General features: G+C 45.1%; 1 protein-coding gene across 4 annotated transcripts in view; it reads right to left on the bottom strand.

Moving 5' to 3' along the window:
- Positions 1-23,921, bottom strand: part of ECPAS (Ecm29 proteasome adaptor and scaffold) — a 102,087-nt gene extending 78,166 nt beyond the window's left edge. The window contains exons 1-3 of one of the 4 annotated variants that reach the window (XM_040963503.1): positions 23,630-23,921; positions 14,112-14,215; positions 230-360 (exon numbers count right to left, since the gene is read on the bottom strand). In XM_040963503.1, coding sequence (XP_040819437.1) covers positions 230-360; positions 14,112-14,133 — 153 coding nt within the window. In that variant the 5' untranslated portion in view covers positions 14,134-14,215; positions 23,630-23,921. Of the gene's footprint in view, positions 1-229; positions 361-14,111; positions 14,216-22,990; positions 23,196-23,629 lie in introns of those variants that run through there. The other 3 variants (XM_040963504.1, XM_040963505.1, XM_040963502.1) reach the window with 3 other exon arrangements.
- Between the last annotated feature and the right edge of the window lie 572 nt (positions 23,922-24,493).

Below are 24,493 nucleotides of genomic sequence, written 5' to 3'. Positions count from 1 at the left end.
ATGCCAATTTGGGATGAAGGAACTGTAGGCTTTACACACTAAGTCACACTGCTGGCTCCAAAAGCTACTTTCAAATCATCAGAGCTGGTTCTAGATTTACTCCCCATTTTGGCCATAATCCAAGATCCTGAACCTGTATTTCGACAATGAGAATGGAAATTCACTTAGGAATATGTTTTATCATTCACATACTGCCATTTATTTCCCCCAAATATTCTAACCTGCTTACCTTTTTACGTACTCCTTCTTGAGTGCTGGATAGCTTGAGCAGAACGGGAGGAAGGAATTTAGATATAATATTCTGTAACTGTTCATCCGTTTCAGCATGGCCAAGTCGTAAAAAGACCCGTTCAAGCTGATCTACAATTTAAAAAAGGAAAAATAATTAGCGAATCAAAAATGATCAGGCTTATTTTTATAGTTTATCTCGTCTTGTACTGTAAAGCCTTCATTTAAAACTTTACCATATCTTATCCTAGACAGAGATAACTCTGAGACAGCAACACAACACTGAAGAGATATCACTAGTTACCGTATGACTGCAAACAAGCCTGTTCTTTCTTCCTTCTCCTCACAAATCACTCACACCAGTGCCTAATGACCAAAAAATATAAACAACACAGCCAAGGATTTCCAAATCTGTCACAAAGGTGTCTAGGGAAATATTCATGGTTTCACATCAGCCAATTAAGAGGAACTTCTGTCAAACATCTAGATTTTGTACATGCATTTACAAACACCTACATGAAAGACATGAGAGCAATTATAAACAGGCAATTATTCACAAACTGTAATTACTAACACTTGTGAAAGCCCAACGATTCACTGGGACAGTATAGGAGATAAAACGGAACCAATGAAGCTGTTTTCATGGCAGCTTTCCTGCTGGGTTCAGTTAATAAACTAAAGTTCTCTAAGGAACTGTTCCTCATCTGTAAAGAGCAACACAAGACGGCTGCCCCACAACACTGGCCCCACTGACCACAGCCTGGGTCAGCGGGCAGTGCCTGGGCATCTGGCCAAGGAAACCAGTTGGGGAATGAACCAGCAGATGGAAGATCTTTGTCTAAACAACAGAGAAATTGAGGAAGACAGGCAGATCCTTAAACACAGGGTTAGAGCTGCAGCTTTGAGCTAGGGGACTGGAAGTCAAACCACAGACACAGATTCAGTCAGTCATGCCAAGTCAATGAAAGCCTCAGTACTGTACCTTCACACATCAGGACAGCAGAAGTGTTCCATCTGGAACCCTCCCCAGCCTCACCTTCCACCTCCTGTCCTTTTCTATAAAAATGGTCACTCAAATGACACAACTGAGTCGCTCAGGCAAATGACTGAATCAGAAAAACCCGTGGGGACCCCCAATGTGTAGACAACTAGTCAGATGTAAGGACAGCCTTGGAATTCCCAGAGCCCAAGAGTGATATTATCTGAGGTCGCGTGGAGTACTGTGTTTCTAACCTGTCAGGTTGGTTAAGTCTTAAGTAAACACATATTATATAAAATGTGTATGTGGCACAGGAGCCTAGCAGCTAAAATCCTTCACTTGCACGCACTGGGGTCCCATACGGGTGCTGGTTCATGTTCCAGCTGCTCAACTCCCCGTCCAGCTCCCTGCTTGTGGCCTGGGAAAGCAGTCAAGGATGGGGCCCAAAGCCTTGGGGCCCTGGCACCTGTGTGGGAGACCTGGAAGAAGCTCCTGGCTCCTGGCTTCAGATTGGCTCAGCTCCAGTCATTGAGATCACTTGCGGAATGAATCAGTGGATGGAAGATCTTTTTTTCTGTCTCTCCCTCTCTCTAATACTGCCTTTCCAGTATAAATATTTTTTTCAGTATTTTTAATTATTTCATTTTTTTATTGCATTGTCTTATGTGACAGTTTTACAGGCACTAGGATTCTTCCTGCCCCTTCTCCTCCCCTCCCCCATGGTGCATTCCTCCACCTTACTGCATTGCCACAGTTCAAGTTCAATTGAGATTCTTTCATTGCAAGCACATACCAAGCATAAAGTCCAGCATCTTATTGTCCAGATAAGTTCAACAGCTTCTTGGGGAGACCATCTCTAGTCTGAAGGTAGAGCCAGCAGCAGAGTGTCATCCCGACCAATCTAAAGCCCCAACATAGCATGAGCAACAATCCACAACGTCATGGAATTAGTGGACATAGTATTAAGCAACCAATACGTTAAAAAAAATTACATTTTACAGGTACTATTTTTCATACTGACATCATTTCATCTTAAATTAAGGCAAACATGTGGTATCTAACATGAGAGACGCAGAAAAAGCTTTCGACAAAATCCAACACCACTTCATGCTAAAAACCCTAACCAAGGTAGGCATAGATGGAAAAATCCACAACATAATCAAAGCAATATCTGAAAAACCCAACACCAGCATCATACTGAATGGAGAAAAACTGGAACCCTTCCCACTGAGATCTGGAACAAGACAAGGATGTCCGCTATCTCCACTGCTATTCAACGTAGTCCTAGAGGTACTTGCTGAGGCCATAAGACAAGAAAAAGAAATCAAAGGAATCCAAATGGGAAAGGAAGAAGTCAAGCTTTCACTATACGCAGATGACATGATTCTTTATATAGAAGAGCCAAGAGACTCAATACAAAAACTGCTGGAACTTATACGAGAGTTTGGTAGAGTGGCAGAGTACAATTATTGAACAAAAATCAACAGCCATAGTGTATGCAAACAGCCCCAAGATGAAAAAAGATCTAACCAGCAAGATACCATTCAAAATAACAGAGAAAAATATGAAGTATCTGGGAATAAATTTAACCAAAAATGTAGGAGACCTATTTGAAGAAAACTACAAACTACTTAAAAAAGAAACTGAACAAGACCTCCAAAGATGGAGTAACATCCCATGCTCCTGGATAGGCAAAATCAATATCATTAAAATGTCTGTACTACCAAAAGCAATATATACATTCAACACAATCCCAATCAAATTGCCCAAAACATTCTTCATGGAGCTGGAAACAATGATACAAAGGTTCATCTGGAAACACAAAAAAACCACGAATAGCTAGAACCATCCTGAAGTACAGGAAGTTAGCAGGGGGAATCACAGTTCCGGAGCTCTGGACATACTATAGGGCAGTGGTTATCAAAACAGCCTGGTATTGGCACAAAGACAGAGAGGATGATCAATGGAGCAGAATAGAAACACCAGAGGGGAACCCACACAGATACAGCCAAATAATCTTTGACAAAAAGACAAATGACAATCCAGGCAAATGGGAAGGTCTCTTCAATAAATGCTATTGGGACAACTGGTTGATAGCCTGCAGAAACAAAAGATTGACCCACATCTCTCACCATACACTAAGATCAAATCCACATGGAAAAAAGACCTAAACCTACATCCAGAAACCTTCCAACTCTTGGAAGAAAATGTTGGAAATACCCTACAAGATCTAGGAGTAGGCCCTGACTTCCTAAAAAGGATACCAAAAGCAACAGCAATCAAGATCAGAATAAGCAAATGGGACCTCAAACTAAGAAGCTTCTGTACAGCAAGGGAAGCAATCAACAAAGTAAAAAAGCAACCCACAGAATGGGAGAAGATCTTCGCGCACTACGTAGGTGATAGAGGACTAATCTCCAGAATATACAAAGAACTCCAAAACAACCAAAATACCAAAACAAACAAGCCACTCAAGAAATGGGCATGGAAATGGGCAAACATTTCACAAAGCAACAAACACAAATGGCAAACAAACATATGAAAAAATGCTCAAGTTCCCTGGCAATAAAGGAAACTCAAATTAAGACATCGATGAGGTACCACCTAACACCAGTAAGATTGGCCCACATTAAAAAAAACAACAACAACCCTTGTTGGCAAGGATATGGGGAAAAGGGAACCCTACTCCATTGCTAGTGGGGCTGCAGGTTGGTACAGCCTCTATGGAAATCAGTATGGAGAACACAAACAACTGAAAATCTGCATACCATATGATCCAGCAATAGCACTCCTAGGAATATACCCAAAACACCAAAACACGAGAAACCAACATGCACCCCTATGTTCATAGCAGCACAATCAGTAATTGCAAAAACATGGAAGCAACCGAAATGCCTATCAGCAGAAGACTGGATAAGAAAGTTATGGTTCATCTACTCCATTGAATACTACTCAGCTATTAAAAAAAAATAAAATGCAGTTCTTTGTGGCCAAATGGGCCTAACGGGAAACCATAATAAGTAAGTATTTTTAAAAACATATGTGTATTTGTAGCTATTAACTGCAAGAATACATTATTCCTTCAATTCTGTCCCCTTTTATCCTGAGAAGCAGAGAAACAGACAAGCAGAGAGAGCTTCCATCTGCTGACTCACTCCCCAAGTGCCCTCAACAGCTAGGACTAGGCTAGGGTCAGACCCATCAGCCAGGAACCCCAGCCAGGCCTCTGACTTGAGAGGGCAGACTCAACCACTTGAGCCAACATCTGCTGCCTCCCAGGATCTTCAATGGCCATGAAATTGGAACCAGGAACCCGAGCAGGACTCAAATCCAAGCACTCTAACGTGAGACATGGGCATCTTGATGCCTTAACCAAATGCTCACCTCCTCCGATTTTAATAATGCAAACTACCATGATTTCCACCAGCTGGAAATAAAACAATGAATTACAGATATCAGCAGAATCGTACTCACAGTAACCCCATATGTTAAGAGTCCCATTTATTATCCCCAAAGGAAAACTGGGCCAGGCCAAAAAGTTAATTAAGTCCCATACAATAACAACTCAAAGACACAAGAGTTCGTCAGATGGAGACAGTCCTCACATAAAGTCAGAAATAAAAGACATCAAAGATATTTTTATTACTTCCAATGACACACCACAGTGATAAAACTTGAAATTTAAAAACTTGCCTTTAAAAACAAGAGTCATTCTAAAATACAAACATTTAATGTGTTATTTTAAAAACTCTCCGCAGTGAAAAATGTTAACACCTTATGAATTCCCTGGGGAATTCTTCCCAACCCCTCTCAGGGAAGAGAGAGATGTGGGAAAACTTCCTGTTTTAAGAAACTAACATAACCCTAGACCAAACAAGGGTATCCCAAAAGACACGCATGGGAGCAGATAAAATATATTGCTCATGGGCGCACACACACACACACACACACGTAAAATCATAAGCAAAATACAGGTACGTATTTCTTAACCTATGGATATGTTCTGAAAATGTGTGTAGGTAGCTTCACTCATTACACTTAAAGTGTCTACAGCATCACTCAGCAATATAATGTTAACAGGACTATCACCACATACACAAGCTATGACCGACGAAAACACTGTTAGGCACCACACCTCACTGTAGCAAATCAAACCCAGTTATATAAAAGGGAAAAATGAATAATCATGACAAAATGGTACTTATTCCCATAATGGTCTAATTTACATATGTGCAATTAACCACACTGACAAATAATACCAAGATCAACATATTCAGAAAAGGTATTATAAAATCTTTATTGATTTATTAATTGGTACTTAGTTGAATGGCAAAGAGAGAAAGACACTGTCATTCCCCAAATACCCGTAACAGCCAGTCTGGACTAGGACAGACTCAGAACTGCGCCCGAGTCTCCCACACAGATGACAGGGAGCCAGTTCCTGCTGTGGGCCAGGGTGCAGGAAGCTGCCACGGAAGCAGAGTGGGACTCCACTAGAGGATGTGGGTCTCCTAAGCTGTGTCCACCCCCAGGCCAAATGTCTGCCTCAGCAAAGACAACTGATCATACTCATATCCTAGGAAGCAAGCTACCTTGATCTAACAAGGGATTTTTTGGGGGGGGGGGTGGTGGGGGATAAAACATGAAGCATTCTACCCTGAATTCATGAGAAAGACAAAAATGTTCACTATTACCACTTCTACTCATATTGGTACCCTGTTTTAACACAGGGCAATGAATCAAGAAAAATAAGAACAGCTGATCCCAAAGAAAAATATCAAAACCCTCAATGTCTTAATTGCCAAGTCAAAATCAAAACTAAAACACATGCGCACACATACACACACATTTCCAGTTTAGCTTATGTCAACTATTACATTCAAGTAAGAGGGGGAAAAAGCTGTTAAAAATATAATACACAATGCAGTCTTTTATTTTGCTTTATTTCTTCCTCTCTTCCTCCTATTCCAAGGGAGGAAAAAATGACCAAGAAAGACTAAAGGAATTCATTGTTACCAAAGTTTAACCAATTAAATTTCTGAAAATACTATTCCCAAGAAATAAAACTATCAAGAAATTTTAAGTAATAAAAATACCCAAACAAGTTACTCTTAAGGCGGCTATAAAATATATAATTTGGCTTCTGAGTTAAGAAGATACAGCTATCTTCTCACAGATCTTAAAAGGGAAAAACACCCATAATTACAAACTCCATGCACCTCATTACTTATGGGTAAAATATGTGAAAAAGGAACAAGCAATAAAACAGTGTCCTTCAATGTCACCTGCTGAGAACAACCTAGACACCCAAACATTCCTCAGAAAGTGTGCCCAGAGAAAAGTACATACAAAAAAGTAACACGACTTCTATGTTTCATTCTATGCTCTTATTAATTCATGAGCATCAATTACTTGTATAAATAGAAACAAATGGTTATTTCTGGGTGACAGTTTCAGATTTTTTAAGATTGCTAAAACTCTACAAAGAACCATATTTTCTCTAACTCTAATGATAAATTTTAGAACACATCAGGTTAGAGGTCTTAAGTAGAAGCTGAAATAGAAGCGAAGTTGAAAATATCTAAAGTGCTGGCCCTTCCGTTATAAATGTGGTTGGAAAACGGGTTAAAGCATCCTGGTCCTGCGCCCGGACACCTCTGCTTCCCAGACGAGCTTCCTGCTGGTACAGACCCTGGGCAACAGCAGCGATGGTTCCAGCAACTGGTTTCTGCCACTCACAAAGGAGACCCGGCTTGAGCTCCTGGCTCCATGCTTCCACCTTAGCCGAACTCTAGTCATCACAGCCATTTGGGGCGTCAGGTAGTAGAAGAAAGTTCTGTCTGTGTTTTTCTCATTATCTCACTCTCTTCCTCCTCCCAGCTCCCCTCTAGTAAAATTATTTTTGTGAGAAAGATCTGTTATCATGGAGACATACTAGACTATAACAGAATGTACCTATCACAAAGGAGTCAGGAGTGGGGACGCACGCAGGCATTTGATGCAGCAGTTAAATCACACGTGGGACACCTGCATCCCACGCAGAGTTCCGCTTTCTGGGAGGCAGCAGGTGAAGGGCTCCAGTACCTGAGTCCCTGCCAAGCACACAAATCCAGAAGACACTGATCTGAAGAATGACATGGAAGAACAGGAAGGAGAAGCTTGAAAAAAAAAAACTGATGACTTCTACGCCAAGTTCTGAATTCTTGAAAGCTTCTCTAGGTTCCACAGGACTCTGACTCCTTCTAAGTACTTCATTTTTACTTAAACCATTCTACAACTGGGTCCAAATACAAAGGCAAGGTGTTACCAAGGAAAAAGCACAAAATTTCAAATAACAATACTATTTCTTTTTTTTTTTTTAAGATTTATTTATTTCTTGGAAAGTCAGATATAGGATTCACTCCCCAAGTGATCACAATGGCCGATGCAATGCCAATCCGAAGCCAGGATCCAGGAACTTCCTCCAGGTCTCCCACTCAGGTGCAGGGTCCCAAAGCCTTGGGCTGTCCTCAACTGCTTTCCCAGGCCACAAGCAGGGAGCTGGATGGGAAATGGAGCTGCCGGGATTAGAGCCGGCACCCATATGGGATCCTGGCACGTTGAAGGCGAAGACTTAAGCCGCTAGGCCAAACAATACTATTTCAAATGTCTCAGTCAGGGCCTTGCACAGTGGCTCAACAGCTAAATCCTCACCTTGCAAGTGCCAGGATCCCATATGGGCTCAATTCTCGTCCCAGCTCCTCCATTTCCCATCCTTGGGGCCCTGCACCCATGTTGGAGTCTGTGAGGAGGCTCCTGGCTCGTGGCTTTGGATCGGCTCAAATCTGGCCTTTGCAGCCATATGGGGAGAGAATCAGTGAATGGAAGATCTTTCTCTCCTTCTCTTAATAAATCTGATCTGCCTTTCCAAAAAAAATTAAATAAATCTTAAAAAAAAAAAAAAACTTTCAGGAAAAAAATGGTAATCCCAAACCTTGAATGATTCTGTGCTTCACAGGAAAATAGGCCAACCTTGCCCCCAGGGACCTTCGTTACCCGCTTCTGCTGTCACTGCTTAGCGCCCACTCAAATCCCAACAGCTGTTTAAGCATACAATCGGCTCTCCAAGCCCAACTCTTCTGATCAAGCAAGTCACTCAACCAGAAACACTCAAATGCTTCAGATTATCCTCCATCCTCACAAACCTCAAATTCATCCCACCCAGGGTCCAGCTCAAATACAATATGCCAGATACACACACAACTCACCCTCCTTCACCCTGGTTCTACAGACTCCTACACTGCACCTCCTGGCACTTGTTTTGTCCTGCTGTGTGATAATGTAATTGCCCAGTCTCTCCTGGTTTGAATGTGATCCCACGTGATTCCCCACTTTGTCCCTCTATCACTTGCAGGTCTAGTTGAAGAATTGTAACTTGGTCCCAGCAGTTAACTCAGTGCCTTGCAAAGAGTGGTTGCTCAAAGACCTGTTGAATGCTTGAAAATATTAACTCTTCACGCATTAGAAAAGCTATTAGAAGTTTGTACATCTAACATCTGTAGCACTGGGAAAGAGGAATGGTGGTAATTTATAACACCTGCTATCTGTATCTCTTCCAAAAGGCACCAGGTTTTTAATATCAGTGCTTAGGGGTTTTAAAAATCGAAAACTGAGATTCCTGAGGACCTGATTGTGTGGCAGAACTACTCTGCTCCAAATCAAGAGAGATTAACAGTCACTGCGGACAGCAGAGAAAGACAAACAGAAAAAGCAAAGGACTAACAGGGACCAAAGAAAGGACGGACCATCACGTACCCTTAAAGCAAACCCTTTCATAGGATTCATGACCTCTTTAAGAGTTAACTCCTAGGACCAGTATCGTGGCTCAGCATGGTAAGGTGTGCGACTTTGGTATCCTCTAAGAGCAGTAGTTCAACTCCCAGCTGCTCCACTTCTGATACGGATACCTGCTAAGGCACCTGGGAATTCAGTGGACAATGCCACAAGGACCTCTGCCCCTGTCACCCATGTGAAAAACACTGATAGAATTCCTGGCTCCCAGCTTTGGCCATGTCCAGGTCTGGCCACTGGGGCCATTTAGTGAGTGAACCAGCGGATGAAAGATCTCTGTCTCTCTCCCTCTAACACTGCCTTCCAGATAAATCTCTTTAAATATTAGCTTGTGGGCCCAGTGCGGTGGCCTAGCAGCTAAAAAGTCCTCATCTTGAATGTGCTGGGATCCCATATGGGTACCAGTTCTAATCCCAGTAGCCCCACTTCCCATCCAGCTCCCTGCTTGTGACCCGGGGAACGCAGCTGAGGACAACCTAAAGCCTTAGGACCCTGAGCCCATGTGGGAGACCTGGAGGAGGTTCCTGGCTCCTGACTTGAGATTCAGCGCAGCACTGGCCGTTGCAGTCACTTGGGGAGTGAATCATCAGACGGAAGATCATCCTCTCTGTCTCTCCTCTCTGTACGTCTGACTTGGCAATAAAAATAAATCCTTTTTTAAAAATTAGCGTGTGTGTATGTGTTGTAAACTAGTGAAATAGGTGTTTCCTTTCTAAGCTCACTTGAGTGGAATGAAAGCAGCACTTTTCAGAAATACAGCTAATAAAAGCATGAATACATCAAAAGAAACAACGAATTCCAAGTGACAACTGAGGAAAAAGGAAAAATGAGCACTTCCAGATTCTAAAAATCTATAAAATTAATACTTTGAGATGAATGCTATGAAGAAAAGAGACACTGGCTGGTATCTAGAGTGCACAGGAATAATCAGGTTTGGGGGTCCGCACTGCAGCATCACGGGTGAAGCTGCCACCTGCAAAGCCGGCACTCCACATGAACACCAGTTCCAAGTCCCAACTGCTCCACTTCAGGCCCACCTCCTGGACGATGGCCTGGTACAGGCAGAGAGACGGCCCAAGCGTTTGGGCCCCAGTTAGCTGCACGGGAGACTGGGCTTCTCTCCTACCTCCACACTCGGACCTGGCTCAGCCCCGGCCTTCCTGGCATCTAGGGAGCAAACCAGCAGATGGAAGATCTCTGTGGGTCTGTGTTCTCCATGTATCTCCCCACCCATCCCCAATTCTAACTTACTTTCTTTTTTTTTTTTTAAAGATTTATTTTATTTTTATTGGAAAGGCGGATATACAGAGAGGAGAGACAGAGAGGAAGATCTTCCATCCGATGATTCACTCCCCAAGTGAGCACAACGGTCGATGCTATGCCGATCCGAAGCCAGGAGACTCTTCCAGGTCTCCCACGCGGGTGCAGGGTCCCAAAGCTTTGGGCCATCCTCGACTGCTTTCCCGGGCCACAGGCAGGGAGCTGGATGGGAAGCAGGGCCGCTGGGATTAGAACCGGTGCCCATATGGGATCCCGGGCGTGCAAGGCAAGGACCTTAACCACTGTGCCACTGCGCCGGGCCCCAATTTTAACTTTCAAAATAAATTTTAAAATCTTTTTAATAAATCATGATTTTCTGGTGGCTCAATCTTACAAAGTATAAATCTAATCAGGTACTATCCAGCTAAGTCCACTTCACCTACTGAACCCTAAGCACCATTTCAAATCACTAAATGCTCCTCTAATCTTGGCAAAATCCAAATCAGATAAGCCAACACTTTCTCAAGAAACTAATGCCCATAAATCTGACCATGATTTCTGTGTGTTTTAACACAGGCTTGTAGGGCTGACATCATCATATAGCAGCCTAAACTTCAGCCTACATTCCATATGGATGTCCATTTGTGACCCAGCTGTTCCACTTCCCATCCAGCTCTCTGCTTATGATCTGGGAAAGCAATGGAGGATGGGCCGAAGCCTTGGGACTCTGTACCCATGTGGGATACCTGAAAGAAGCTCTTGGGTCCTGGCTTTGGACCTCCCCAGCTCCAGACTTGGCATTTGGAGAGTGAACCAGCAGATGAAAGATTCTCTCTCTCCACCCCACCCCACCCCACCCCTTCTCTGTAAAGTGTTTCAAATAAAAGCAAATCTTTTTTTTTAATATTTATTTGTTTTTATTGGAAAGGCAATTTTTTCACTTACATAATAGAGCAATTCTTTCTTTTTTTATTCCCTTTTATTTTATTTTTGATTTTATGATACAATTCCATAGCTTCTGGGATTCCCCTTAACCCCTCCCCAAATTTCCTCCTCACAACCCTTTTCCCCCATATTATTACAGTAGTATGGTGCTTTACAAGCAGTCATAAATTCATCATTCTATTTAAGTGTGTCCTGACACTGCCAATACAGACAATGGCAGACAGTCCAGCGTCCTACTGTCAAGATACATCCAACAATCTCACTGGGAGTCTTTCTTTGATTTGGAAGCAGAGATGTATACTGCACTGTATCGTCACACCTGGATATGCAAGTCTCTACTATGTAGTTTACTATACATTCCCTTAAATGAAAAGCCATAAAACAAAATCAACAGGAATAATGTTTTAAAAAATTACAATGTCATGAAGTTAAATAACATGCTACACAATCCAATGTGTAAATGGAAAAAATAAAACAGAAAACAAAAAACCTTCCTGGAGAAAATGGTGCTACTATATGATCTATAAGTAATGAAAAATTTAATAAAAGGAACCATTTTGAATAAAAGAAAGTAAAAACAAAAATATGAAAACTTTCTGTAACTCTTTCAAATAAAAGCAAAAAAAGGCTGCCACCTACAGTGGCATCCCAAATGGGCTTGGGTACAAGTCCTGGTTGCTCCACTTCTGATCCAACTCCCTGAAATTAAACCTGGGAAGGCAGCAGAATGTGGTCCTTGGGCCCCTGCACGAGAGCTCTGGGCTCCTGATTTGTGTCTGGTCCACTGCAACTGTTTAGTTATTTGTAGAGTGAATAAGCAAATCAAACACTCATTCATTCTCTCATGTTCTTTCACATTCATTTTCTTTCTCTCTCTCCCTCTCATTCTATCTCCCCCTTATGTAACTCTACCTTTCAAATAAATGAATCTTTAAAATATATAAATACAAGCTTTCCCCACCTTCATTCCGGTTTTAAGAAACGCATTAAACACACGTGTGCTGTCAGGTGGTCCCACAGTGAACACAAATGTAACCAGGTGAGGGGAAGGAGGAGATCCATTCCCAGAAAGCCATCACCCATCACAGCTCCTGCAGGAAGTGCCTCCCTGCAGCCAGAGCATCCCAGAAAGCAAGGAGCAGAACCTGCAGAGGCAAGGAGGTCTGCAGTAAGAGGTTCCTGCTGATGCAGCCCCTGCTGGCACTGCTGTACCCCAGGATGAATTCAATCACACCGTCCTCCCAGCTCCGTAGTCCATCCATCTGCCCACTCCAGGGCCCAGGTAGACGCCCCTGGAAACCCTTCAACAGAGGGCACTCAGCCCTCAAAGCGGGACACTTCCAAATCACAGACTACTTCTGTACAGGATCCCAGGCTATTTTAAAGCCCATATCCACCCAGCACAGCCCAGAAGGCCATCTCTCCTGCTCAGAGCACTCATTGCTATTTCTTCCTCTACCCGCCACCCCTCTGACACACCCCCACACACTCTCACACATTCTCTCTCTCTCTCTCTCTCTCTCTCTCTCTCTCTCTCTCTCTCGTGCTGGAGAAGTCACTGGAGCACCCAGGCAGAGTTGGGCAGGTGCTGAGAACAAGGAGTGCATCGGTACTCTACACTTAAGGTGGACGCACCAGTTACCTGACACAATGAAGTCCATAACACTTCCATCTCCCAGGCAGGCCCCGTTCCCTAGAAAGAACAGCTGACCAGCACCAAGGAAGAAACGAGCTCCAGTAAGGTGATGAGAAGAATCATTTCAGCTAATGAAAACCAGCTTATTGGAATGACACTCATATATCAATGCAAGAGTTCAAACTGCATTAAAGCCAAGCCCATGATAGTTCAGTCCCACCCAAAGTAGCAAATTACTTGGAAGAACAATGTTTGTTTAGATGACTAAGAACATCATTCTTAGTCACCATTTAAACCCCAGTGTGATACGAATACTTGTCCTAGTGTGTCCTCACAGTATTAACACGCCTATGGCAAGCCCAAAAGCTCCATTTCCCGAACATAGGAGAGAAAATAATGTCCTCTTTGCTCTGTAATAATTCTTCCAGCTCCTTCATGTTCCATTTCTCTATACACTTCAGAAACAAAGATCCATGGAATAGAAAAACAAACCAAAGTTATTCTTAAAGTCATTTTCTCAAAAGTCCACCTATACGAGTTAAGGCATCCTACAACAGCAGCAGTGCACAGACCAAGAAGTAAGAATGCAGAGAGCAGAGGAGGATTCAACACACAAACCTGCACTTCCGACTTGACCAGAAAGCCCCAGGTGTTCACGGGATACCGTGAGCTCAGGGAAGTTCATCTGAACTTGTCAGTGTCAGTGCAGCAGTCAGCCAAGTCAAAATGACACCGTGCTCTGTTCTGCATCAGAATGAAGTAAAATTGTACAATATGGATTTTTTTAATGGCAATCCATGTAAAAAAAAAAAAAGGCAGAATTCAGAATATCCAGTTGCCACAATGATGCTTCCTTCAATTCCACTTTTCACAAACAAAACGAGTTCACAGTAATATTGCTAGAGCATGCAAAATCATCCTTTGTGGTTGTGGCAGACAATCTTACTGGAGAACCATCACCCACCGCCTTTTCTGCACCCACACTCTAAGCAACATCTTCATGTTTAATCGTTTTATTGCTTCTTGCTAGCTTTTTTTTTAATATTTACCATTATAGAGGAAAAAGCTTCAGCATTTACAAACTGACACAAACATCACTGATTCTCTCAGGACAACTAGAAAAAGGAGGAAACATGAGAACTTTGGGAGAAAATCGCTACCTTACACACCTGTGCATTTTAAAATGCTGCTGGAGAAAAAGAAAACAAATCCTAAGAAACTAAATCTACTAACCTCTACAATCAATGTGATACATGGTTTATCCAATCTTGACAAAAATCCTCGGGGTCACCAATGGTATGTTCATCCACTCGTACATATGCAATTGTATAAAGAATCTATTATTTAGAACACCAAAAAAATACAATTAAAAGCTTTATACACATGGCTACCATTTTAAGAAAAAAAAAAGCAGTTTTCATTTCCTACTAAGATCTTTGATGCTCTGCTTTGCAAATTCAGAATAAGGAGAAAAAAAATTATAGCAGTCACCAAATTTGAAAGAATATGGAAGAGCTTCGTAATCAGAGCTTACTGAGAATGTGCTGATGCTTAGCAAACTAATCACTGAAAACAAAAAGAACTCAAACACCAATATAACATGTTTGATACATATATAATAAACGCAAACCCTTACGTTAAAATTAGAAGTGACTGAATTACACAATAGTTTTATAGTTAATAAGTAATAGTTAATGTGTTACTGGGACATCACAATGAGATGGCTAACTGGCCACTCTCGGCACTCACCTCCTTCGCTCTTACTCTTCTTTTACTGGTGTGTAGCCCCCAGATACTGTCTACTCCTGGTGCCTGCCGCATTACTTCCACCCTCTCCCAAGCTTCAGAAACAAAGTTGCCATAAATCTGCAATGTATGTGCCAAGCATTACACCAAGTTCCACACATGCACTAGCTTGTCCCATTCTTATAACAATTCTTTGACACACTGTGTTAATAATCCAATTTTTAGATGAGAAAATAAAAGTTGGGTCTCCAATTCATGGACACAATAGCTAAAGACTGGCAGTGTTAGGATTCAAAACTGGCCCCAATTCCAATTCATGAAGTTTTAGCCACAGATTTCTGCAAGCATTCCTAAATAATTCAACCCCGGTGTGTCAATAGCTAAACCCACTTATTCAACAAAGTGTTTATTTATTGAGTGCAAACTTGTTCTTGTTTCTATGTTCCTAAGTACCCTCCCTCACTTCACTCATCAGTCTTCTAGATTTAGATTCGTAGGATGTCTCTAACTTCTTCCTTCCTTTAACAACCCTCAATTTGACCAACACTTTCTACCCATATCGGGACTCTAGATTAGACTCAAAGTACTCCTCTACCAAACCCTTCCACTGTGCAATTCGAACCACTGTGATGCCCTCGTAATTAGTCTTGCTGCTCTTGGTCTCCAGCGTCTTGTAATCAATGTTACACCACTGCCACCTGTTAGCCTCATAAAACAGATCTACTCATGTTACACCCATGCTTAAAAGCCTTTGATGGCGCTCTACCATCCACAGAACAAAGCCCAAACATGCTGGCACTTACTCCTACAACACGCTGGTTCCAACCCATCCTCCCACTCCAAAACTAGTAACTTATATACAGCTTACCTGTTGACACGGTACATACATCAAGCCTAACAACACTCTGAATGATTCTTGTTATTCCAATTTTATGAGAAAGAAACTGAGACTTGGGAGGTAAGGTCATCTGACACCAAGATCTCAATAAAGGCAGCATGGGCCAAGTCCAAATTCCCAACCTGAAACCCTTCCTCAGAGATTCATATGGCCACAGCACCCCATTCCCATCATATCACATTCAGCTTCCACTTTCCTTCCTCCGTGTCTTGTTTTAAGCTCTATCTCCTCTAACCTGGAATGCCATTCCTATTCCAGGAAGTTTCCCAAGTATTGTGTGTTAGCTTTTATATTATGTTTCATATTAACTACATGTATATTCTAGAACTATAAACCCTATGAGGAAAGGACTGTAAATTGTCTCCTCAGTTTTAAAAGTGTGCTTACTGAGCTGGAAGATGCATAAGTAAGTAAGACAAGCAAAAAAAAAAAAAAAAAAATCAAGGCAGAGACTAGCAAGATCTAAAATGAGACCAGCAACTGAATCAAACCATCAGAGCACACTGGCAGTGCCTACATCTATCTCCTGAACACACTCAATGTCCCAGTGTCAATCATTCTCAAAGACAGAGGCCTCTTTTAAATACAACAACTTACAGAAAAAAACAATTCAAAATAAAAAAGCGTGGAAGTGAAAAACTGGAAGGAAGGTAGCCAAAATATAGAACTATCTTAATTGTTTTCTGTATTTGGTGACATAAACAAAATTTTAAAGAGACAGACTTCACTCAGCCTTTCCACAAAAACCAACTGAGCAGCAGAAGTAACTTCAAAAAGGATCATCCTCTTGGAGCTATGTCAGCATGCCCGCTGAACGACTCAACTGCACAGCTGCACACCCAGATACGTGCCTGCCCACATCTCATCCTCTAATGGTGCCAGGGCCCATTAGTTTGTGAAAAAGGGAACAAACTCTAACAAATGAATTCCAGGAACATCCCATAACTTTTCTGCCCTTTAGGCAACTTTCGTGCTCAAAAAAAAGGCGGGGTAAGAGTAAAGGAAAGGGGAAAGGGGAGAAAAAGGACAAGCTCAACAGTCAATTCTGCTTCTCAGGTCCTCCGGCAAAATGGACTGAGACAGGCTAGAGATTCAACTCAAACTGATACAACATGTATATTACTTACTTCAAGTACAAATGCAACAAAGGTTGATTTGAGATCTCCAGAAGTGCAGTTTTACCAGCTACACATCTCTAAATTATAGACCTGGGAAACACAGGTGCTGATTTATTTCCTAAAACATTTTGTCAAAGATTTATCCATTTTTGTTTGAAAGATTCAGAGGGAAGAGAAGATAGAGATGACCCATCCACCAGTTCACTTTCCAGCTGGCTGAGTGACCCCAAACCAACAGCAAGAAGCTTCTTCTGGTTTTTCCATGCAGGTACAGAGACCCAAGGATCTGGGCCACCCTCCACTTCCATCCCAGTCTAAAAGCAAGGACTTAGATTAGAACTAGAACAGCCAAGACACATGCCCATATGGGATGCCACACCCTGCAGACAGAGGCTTAGTCTACTATACCACAATGTTGGCCGCTTATTTATTTATTTGAAACCAGAATTAGACAATCTTTCATCCACTGATCACTCCCAAAATGGCCACAATGGACCACTGCTGGACCAGGCTGTAGCCACAATAAATCTGGAGTTCTTTCTGATTTTGTCACATGGATGACAGAGGCCAAGAGGCTAAAATACTTGCTCCATCCTCCAGGTGCTTTCCTAGAAATATTAGCAGGGAGCAGGACCTGAAATGGAACAGCTGGAACTCACACTTGCACCCATCCGGGCTGCAGTACAGCAAGCGGCAGCCCAATACAATGGGCCACAATGCTAGTGCCTACTTCAGTTATCGGCCACATGTAGTAATCTTAAACATTTTGGTCCTTACCTATTTCATATACATATCCTTTCTCTATAGCATCACAAACACTTTCACAGGCTTTAGTGGTTCCATCATTTGTTTGTTCACTTGCTTTCTGTACCCCAGAGCATAACAACAGTCTCTGGCTTAAAGCAGCACCTAGTTGAGACTCAAACAATACATCTGCCTTGAGCCTTTCCTCCCAGACCAGGGTGTACAGAGTTAATCTGGTCTCAAGGCTGGCTGTGAGCTGGCTCAATCTGGGACATCCAGTTCCAGCACCCCGCCCAGCTGCAAGACCCAGAGGACCTAAGGAGTCTGTTTCTCATATCAAAAAGAACCAGTAACAACTTAATCTACCTCTTAGCATAATCCTCAGGAGTAAAAGAACATATACAAAACATTCAAAGCAAAGCTGGTTCTGAAATATTTAGGAACAAGTGTGTTGATGTCATCAATTTGATCTGAAATGGACCCCAGGGCAGCCTGTGTTGTGTTTCAGAACGGCAACCTGCTGCCTGACACCATCAATGATATCCCACATGAGTGCCATTTTGTGTCCCAGCTGCTCCACGTCCCATCTAGTTCCCTGCTAAACATCTGGGAAAGCAGCAGCAGATGACCCAAGTGCTTGGGTCCTCAAGACCCACAGGGAAGACCCAGATGGAGTTCCAGACTCCTGGCTTCATCAGGGCCCAGCCCCAGTCGCTGTGGCCATTTGGTTGAAGCTCTGTCTCTTTCTCTGTATAACTCTGCCTCTCAAACAAATTAACACTTCTTCAGAAATGTATTCTAAGGGCATGGGGCAATGGTTGCATGACTAAATCCCCACCTTGAAAGTGTCAAGATCTCCTATGAGTAACCAGTTCATTTCCAGGTTGTTCCACTTCCATTCTAGCTCCCTGCTTATAGACTAGGAAAGTACCAGAGAATAGCCCAAAGCCTTGGGACTCTGCACTCATGTGGGAGACCCAGGGCAGCGGGGGAGAGGGGCGAAAGTTCCTGGCTCCTAGCTTCAGGTCGGTTCAGCTCTGGTCATTATGGACATTTGGGGAGTGAACCAGCAGATGGAGGATCCTTCTCTCTAGAAGTCTGATCTGACTTTCTAATAAAGATAAATAAATCTTTTAAAAGAAAAGAAATGTACCCCAAAAAGATGGGTTACTTAATGCCACTGAATTGTGCACTTAACAGTTAACAGGCAGCCATTTGGCCTAGTGGCTAGGACACCCACACCCGATACGGAAGCTGCAGGCAGCAGGGACAGCTTGGGTTGCTCCTACACAGCAGGCCTGGATTCAGTTCCTGGCCATTGTAAGCATCTGAGGAGTGACCAGGAAATAGGATCCTGCTCTCTCTCAAATAAGTGAAAAAATTAAACAGTTAAGATGGTAAATTTAACACTGTGTATCTCAGCACGTTTTAAAAGAGAAAGTAAAAGCAAAATAATTTTAACATGTTTAAAAATTGCAATTAAGTTTAAAGATGGACAGATGAAAAAATTATTAAACCATCAGTAGTAAAATCCATGTGCAGTATATAAATTCCTGTATGTTTCAACTTTTCTGTATATTTGAAAATGGTTAAAATAAAATATCAGAGGACATAGTGCAGCACTGTGACATAGCACTGCCTGCTGAGCCAGCATTCCATATGGATGCCAACTGGAGTCTGAGTCTACTTCCATTCCAGCCCCTGTTGATGTGCCTGGGAAAGCAGCGGAGGACGGCCCAAGTTCTAGACCTTGCACCCCACACGGGAGACCTGGAAGGAAACTCTTGCTTGGCCTGCCCCAGTGCCACCAGTTGTTGCAGCAATTTGGGGAATGAGTCAGTGAATAGAAGATCTCAAAATCTCTCTATCTATCTCTTCCCCCCTCCAACTCTCTCTCTCATTCTTTCTGTACCTCTGTCTTTCAAATCAAAAAAAAAAACATCTTTAAATAAGAACTAAAGGAAAAACCAACTTTGGTACCTAGTGGTTTGATTTTACATACTGGTCAGAAATAACAGTGAATATTTGAAACCTAGCCCCTTTTAGGGGCAGAATTTTAAGAAGCATCTTGCATTATAGCCACTTTAAAAGTAAAAATAAGTTTTTAAAACTCCTTAACCAGTATATACAAGGGAACTTCAAAAAAATTCACAGAAAATGACATAAAAAATAAGTTTAATTGGGTACAGAAATTTAAAAGTCATGCAGACTTTCTTTATTCATATTATGTATTTTCCATTAACTTCCGGTTGATCCCTCACGTGGCTTCAAGTTATTCACTCTAAGATACCAAGAAGATTCTTGAAGAAATACTGAGAACAAGTCAACACAAACTTAATGTTCATCAACAACTCATGAATTGACCAAACAAAACAAAAACGTAAAGACAAGACTGGGGGGCCCAGAGCAATGCCTCAGTGGTTAAATCCTCTCCCTGAACGGGCCAGGATCCCATATGGGCACTGGTTCATGTCCCAGCTGCTCTGCCTCCCATCCAGCTCCCTGCTAGTGGCCTCGAAAAGCGATGGAGGATGGCCCAAAACCTTGGGATCCTGCACCCATATGGGAGACCTGGAAGAAGCTCCTGGCTTTGGATCAGCTCAGCTCCAGCCGTTGTGACCACTGGAAAGTGAACCAGTGGATAGATCTGTCTCTCCTCTCTGTAAAATTTACCTTTCCAATCAAAATAATAAAATAAATATTTTTAAAACACTGGAATTATTCTTTCCTATCTTTCACACTGGCTGCTAAAGCCAGTAAACGCCATAACCAGATGCACAACCAACACCTTACCACTGCAACATGTATCTGACACACAAGAGCACAAACCCTAACTCAATCCTCTAGCTTTCTTCCCCGTTCCTGCTGGGAATTCAAACCTTAATGTGCTGCGTGCTACAACAGGAATGCAGGCATCATGCCTTAAGTCACTTTTAAAAATAAATCCACGAGGGCCCAGTGCAGTAGCCCAGTGGCTGAAGTTCCTGCCTTGCATGTGCTGGAATCCCATACAGATGCCAATTTGTATCCAGGTTGTTCACTTCCCATCCAGTTCCCTGCCTGTGACCCAGGAAAGCAGCAAAGGACAGCCCAAAGCTTGGGATCCTGAACCCACGTGGGAGACCCAGAAGCTCCCAGCTGCAGGCTTTGAATCAGCTCAGCTCCAGCCATTTTGGTCACTTGGGGAATGAACCAGTAGATGGAAGATCTTTTTCTCTGTCTCTCCTTCTCTCTGTAAATCTGACTTTCCAATAAAAATAAATGTTCTTCTAAAAATCCATGAAGTCACTTAAAAAAAAAATCAAGTGGCTAATCCTCTACTTACAAGTGCCAGCATCAAATATGGGTGCTGCTCCACTTCTTATCCAACTCCTTACTGATGGCCTGAAAATGCAACCGAGGATGGCCCAAAGCCCTGGGACCCTGAACTCCTGTGGGAGACCTGGGGTCTGGGGGACAGGCGGAGACTCCCAGCTCCCGAGGATGGCCCAAAAGCCCTGGGACCCTGAACTCCTGTGGGAGACCTGGGGTCGGGGGGACAGGCGGAGACTCCCAGCTCCTGGCTTCGGATTGGCTCATCTCTGTGGTTGTTACAACATTTAGGAAGTGAACTAATGGATGGAAAATCTTTCTGTTTCTCCTTCTCTCTATAAATCTGCCTTTCCAATAAAAATTTTTAAATCCTTAAAAAAGAAAAACCAGCCAAGTCTATTCTCATTACCAGGTTTCTTACTGATAATATGAATAACAAATATTATGGAGAAGGTGGAGAAACTGGGACCGTCATGCAAGGTTGGTGGGAATGTAAAATGGCATGGGCACTGCAATAAACTAAGCACACATGGCCAGCAATTCCACTTCCGGGTACACACTCAACAGACCTGAAGGCAGGGTCTCAAGGAGGCAGCTGCACATCCAAGTTCACAGCATCATTACTCACAACTACGATGTGGAAAGAACCCAAAGTGTCCGGAGATGGAGTGGATAAGCAAATACGGCATACACACACGGCCAAGGAAATATAATACCACTGAGCCTCCAAAAACGGGAATTCTAACACATGCTACCACATGGATGCACCTTGAGGACACTGCACTAAACCATACACACCAGTCGCACAACTGTGCGACTCCCTTCCTATGAAGCACCTAGAGTAGTTAAAGAGACAGCGAGGGGACCGAGGGCTGCCAGGTGCCGGAGCACATCCAAAGTCCTGGAGCTGGACGGCGGGGACAACTGCGCAACAGCGTGAAGGTTCTTCAGGCCAGTCACCTGGACACTTACAAACGACTAGACAGCAAATCCTATGGAATGTGCATCTTGCCCCAAAAAAGAAAAGTAAACTCAAGGAATTCATCTCCAGAGGCCTGCTACTGGAGATATTCCACGGGAAATGCACCGTCCGTCAACTCCGTGGCTAACAGCCGACACAGGCCCCGGGTCACACCACCAAGCGTTTACTTCAATTTCAGAAAAAGAGCAAACAGCACTCCGGCTCGACCAGTTCTGTGTCAAAGCAGCAAGGAACGTATTACCTCTGGACAGGCCTCCACTTTCCAAAAGCAAGAATTCCTACCCGCCTGCCTCACAAGGTTGTGATGAGGGCAAGAGTGAGTTCACGCACCATAAACGCAGCTCTGGACTACCAAGCACCAAGCATTATGTTTATAACCAACCGCTTTCACATGGAAATTCATAAGGCGCTTACACAACCTAAGCTTCATAAACATAAGCTTGCGACACCTCACCCATGCTTCACTCCATTTAAAACTGACACCGTGCCCAAAGCACTTCCATCAAACCACCCAGAAGGCAATCGGAAACTGACAGGTCCAGTGAACCCAGTGTGGGCCTGCAGAGCCCGGGACTACACTTCCCACAAGCATCGGGGTGTACGCGGGCGGGAGGGGGTTGGGGTCCAGGATTCAGGGTCAGCACAGCTGTCCCCCAGGAAAACCGCAGCGTCTGGGTTCCAGTGGGCGCTGCCCCTCCACGGTTTCACCTGTGGTTCTCACCGCGGCCCTCTCTGCCCTCCAGACCTGCCAGCTCCCACTGAGAGGTCACGCCTGTCCGTGACCTTTAGGCTGATTTCTTCGGATGTCAAGGGAGGAAAAAAAAAAAAAAAAAAGCACCTTCGCCCCCTTCCCGAAAGCTCCATTTCTAGAACTCGTCCAACAGTCAGGACCTGGGACTGGGAAGGGGTCAAGATCGGTGAACGGGTGAACCCAGCCTGCCCAGGGACACCGCAGGGTGGGGGGTGCGGGGTGGGGGATTGGTGGGGGGGGGGTGATCTGAAGTCCCCCACCCCTGGATTGGGGCGGAACTCGGGCAGAGGTGGCTCCGCCCGAGGCTCCGGTTTCAATTTCACAACGTGACGGTGCAATCCTGAGGCCTACACTCGCCTGGCGGCAGCGTCCCGCACCCCGCCCGCCCGCCAGGCCCGAGCAGCCCCAGCCCCCCCAGCACGTCCGCCGCGACCACCGGCCCGGGGGGTGGGGGGCAGCCCCTCCGGCCCACCGACCCGGGTCCTGGCCGCCGGCCCCCCCCCAGTGCCCTGCCCGGCTCCGCGGCAGGCTGGGAGCCGCACGCTCGGCCGCCGCACTTACTCAGCTCGTCCTGGGAGGCGGAGGCGGCGGCCGCAGCCATGTTGAGCCCGGGGAGGGAACGAAGGAGGGGCCGGGAAGTAGAGGGGGAAGAAGGGCGCGCGCGGGGCCGGGCAGCGCTGGCGGGGGTGGGTCTCGGGGCTCCCCGCTGCAGCAAGGGACCCTCGAGCCGCCTCGGGGGGTCACCCCGTGCGTGGCCGCGCGGCGCCCACCAAGCCCGCCCGCCGCCACCGCCACCGTCGCCGCCGCCGCCTGCGTCCTCCGCGCCGCGAGCGTCGCTCTCGCCGCCCCCCTCAGCGAGCTCGCGCCCCGGGCGCTCCCGCAGCCCCGCGCCTCTGCGGAGCCGCCCGGAGCGGGCCGAGTGGCTCTGCGCCCGGCTCGCCCGGCTCACGCCGGTTTTATATTTAGAAAGAGCTGAGCCATCCTCCCAGCGGCCCCCCCTCCACACACACACACACACACACCCCGTGCCGGGCCCCTCGCGCGCCCGTCCGCCCGCCCTCGCTCGCTCGCGGCCCGTCCTGCCCACCTGCCGCCCGCCCGCCGTGAGCGCTCCCCGCGAGGACCCGGCACACACGCCGGGCGGCTGCGCGGGTGGCCCGGCCTAGTCGCCCCGCCGCGGCCCCTCGGAGGCCCTCTGACCTGCGTCCGAGCCGGTCTCCATGGCCGGGGATGCTGAGCTGGGCGCCGCGAAGATGGGGCGGCCGAGGGGGAAGAGGCTTTCTCGGCGGGCCGCGCGCCGCAGTGTTGTTGTCACGGAGCCGAGCGAAGCTCCTCGACGCGTGGGCCGGACCGCCTTTTTAAAGGTCTGCGGCCGTCACGTTGGCCGGGTCCGACCTGAAGAAACACGCCTGTCCAAAGGAAGAGACGTGGACTCAGGGGGGGAAAAAAAAAGTAGAGCCGGGTTCGGAGTCGGCGGGAGGAAGCCCCGCCCTGCGCCTCCCGCCGAACTTCTGAGCCCGGGCGCTGACTCAGGCCCCCGGCGAGCCCCGGAGTCGTGCGAGGGGTCCCCGGCGGGCCGTGGGCAGGTGGAGGTGCCCGTTGCCCTGAGAGACGGGCTCCCGAGTGGACACAAGTCCCCGGAGCTGCGGAAGGTTAACCAAACCAAGGTTGTTGAAGTTCAACTGAAGCGTACCAGCGTCTGTGCTTCAGTGAGCTGGGAGGTTCTGTTTACCCCAGCGTCCCGTGTTCCCTTTTCGGTTAACCTGAGTGATTTCTGTTCGGCTTGCAGTTTAAGCATAAGGGTTAGGTACGCTTGTAAAATAGATTGAAATAAAGGGCTTATATAATTGCGGCGATTTTAAGTCTTGATACTGCCACAACTATTTAGGGACTAGATCAGATACTTTTGTTTTTTGTTTTGTTTTTTTTGGTTGGGGGTGGCTTATGTTGGTGGGTGTAGGGGGGGGGGGGGAATCAAGATCCTACATGGATGGAAATGGCCTTTATTCCTGAACGCAGAAATCTGTAAGTTGAGATGGAATATATGATGTTCCAGATGTAGCA

This window comes from Ochotona curzoniae, unplaced genomic scaffold, assembly GCF_017591425.1.
Source record: "Ochotona curzoniae isolate NIBS_2020 unplaced genomic scaffold, NIBS_Ocur_1.0 scaffold_3208, whole genome shotgun sequence".
Taxonomy (NCBI): Eukaryota; Metazoa; Chordata; class Mammalia; order Lagomorpha; family Ochotonidae; genus Ochotona; species Ochotona curzoniae.
Note: the sequence above shows the minus strand (reverse complement) of the source record. Positions and strands in the feature narration are given on the sequence as shown.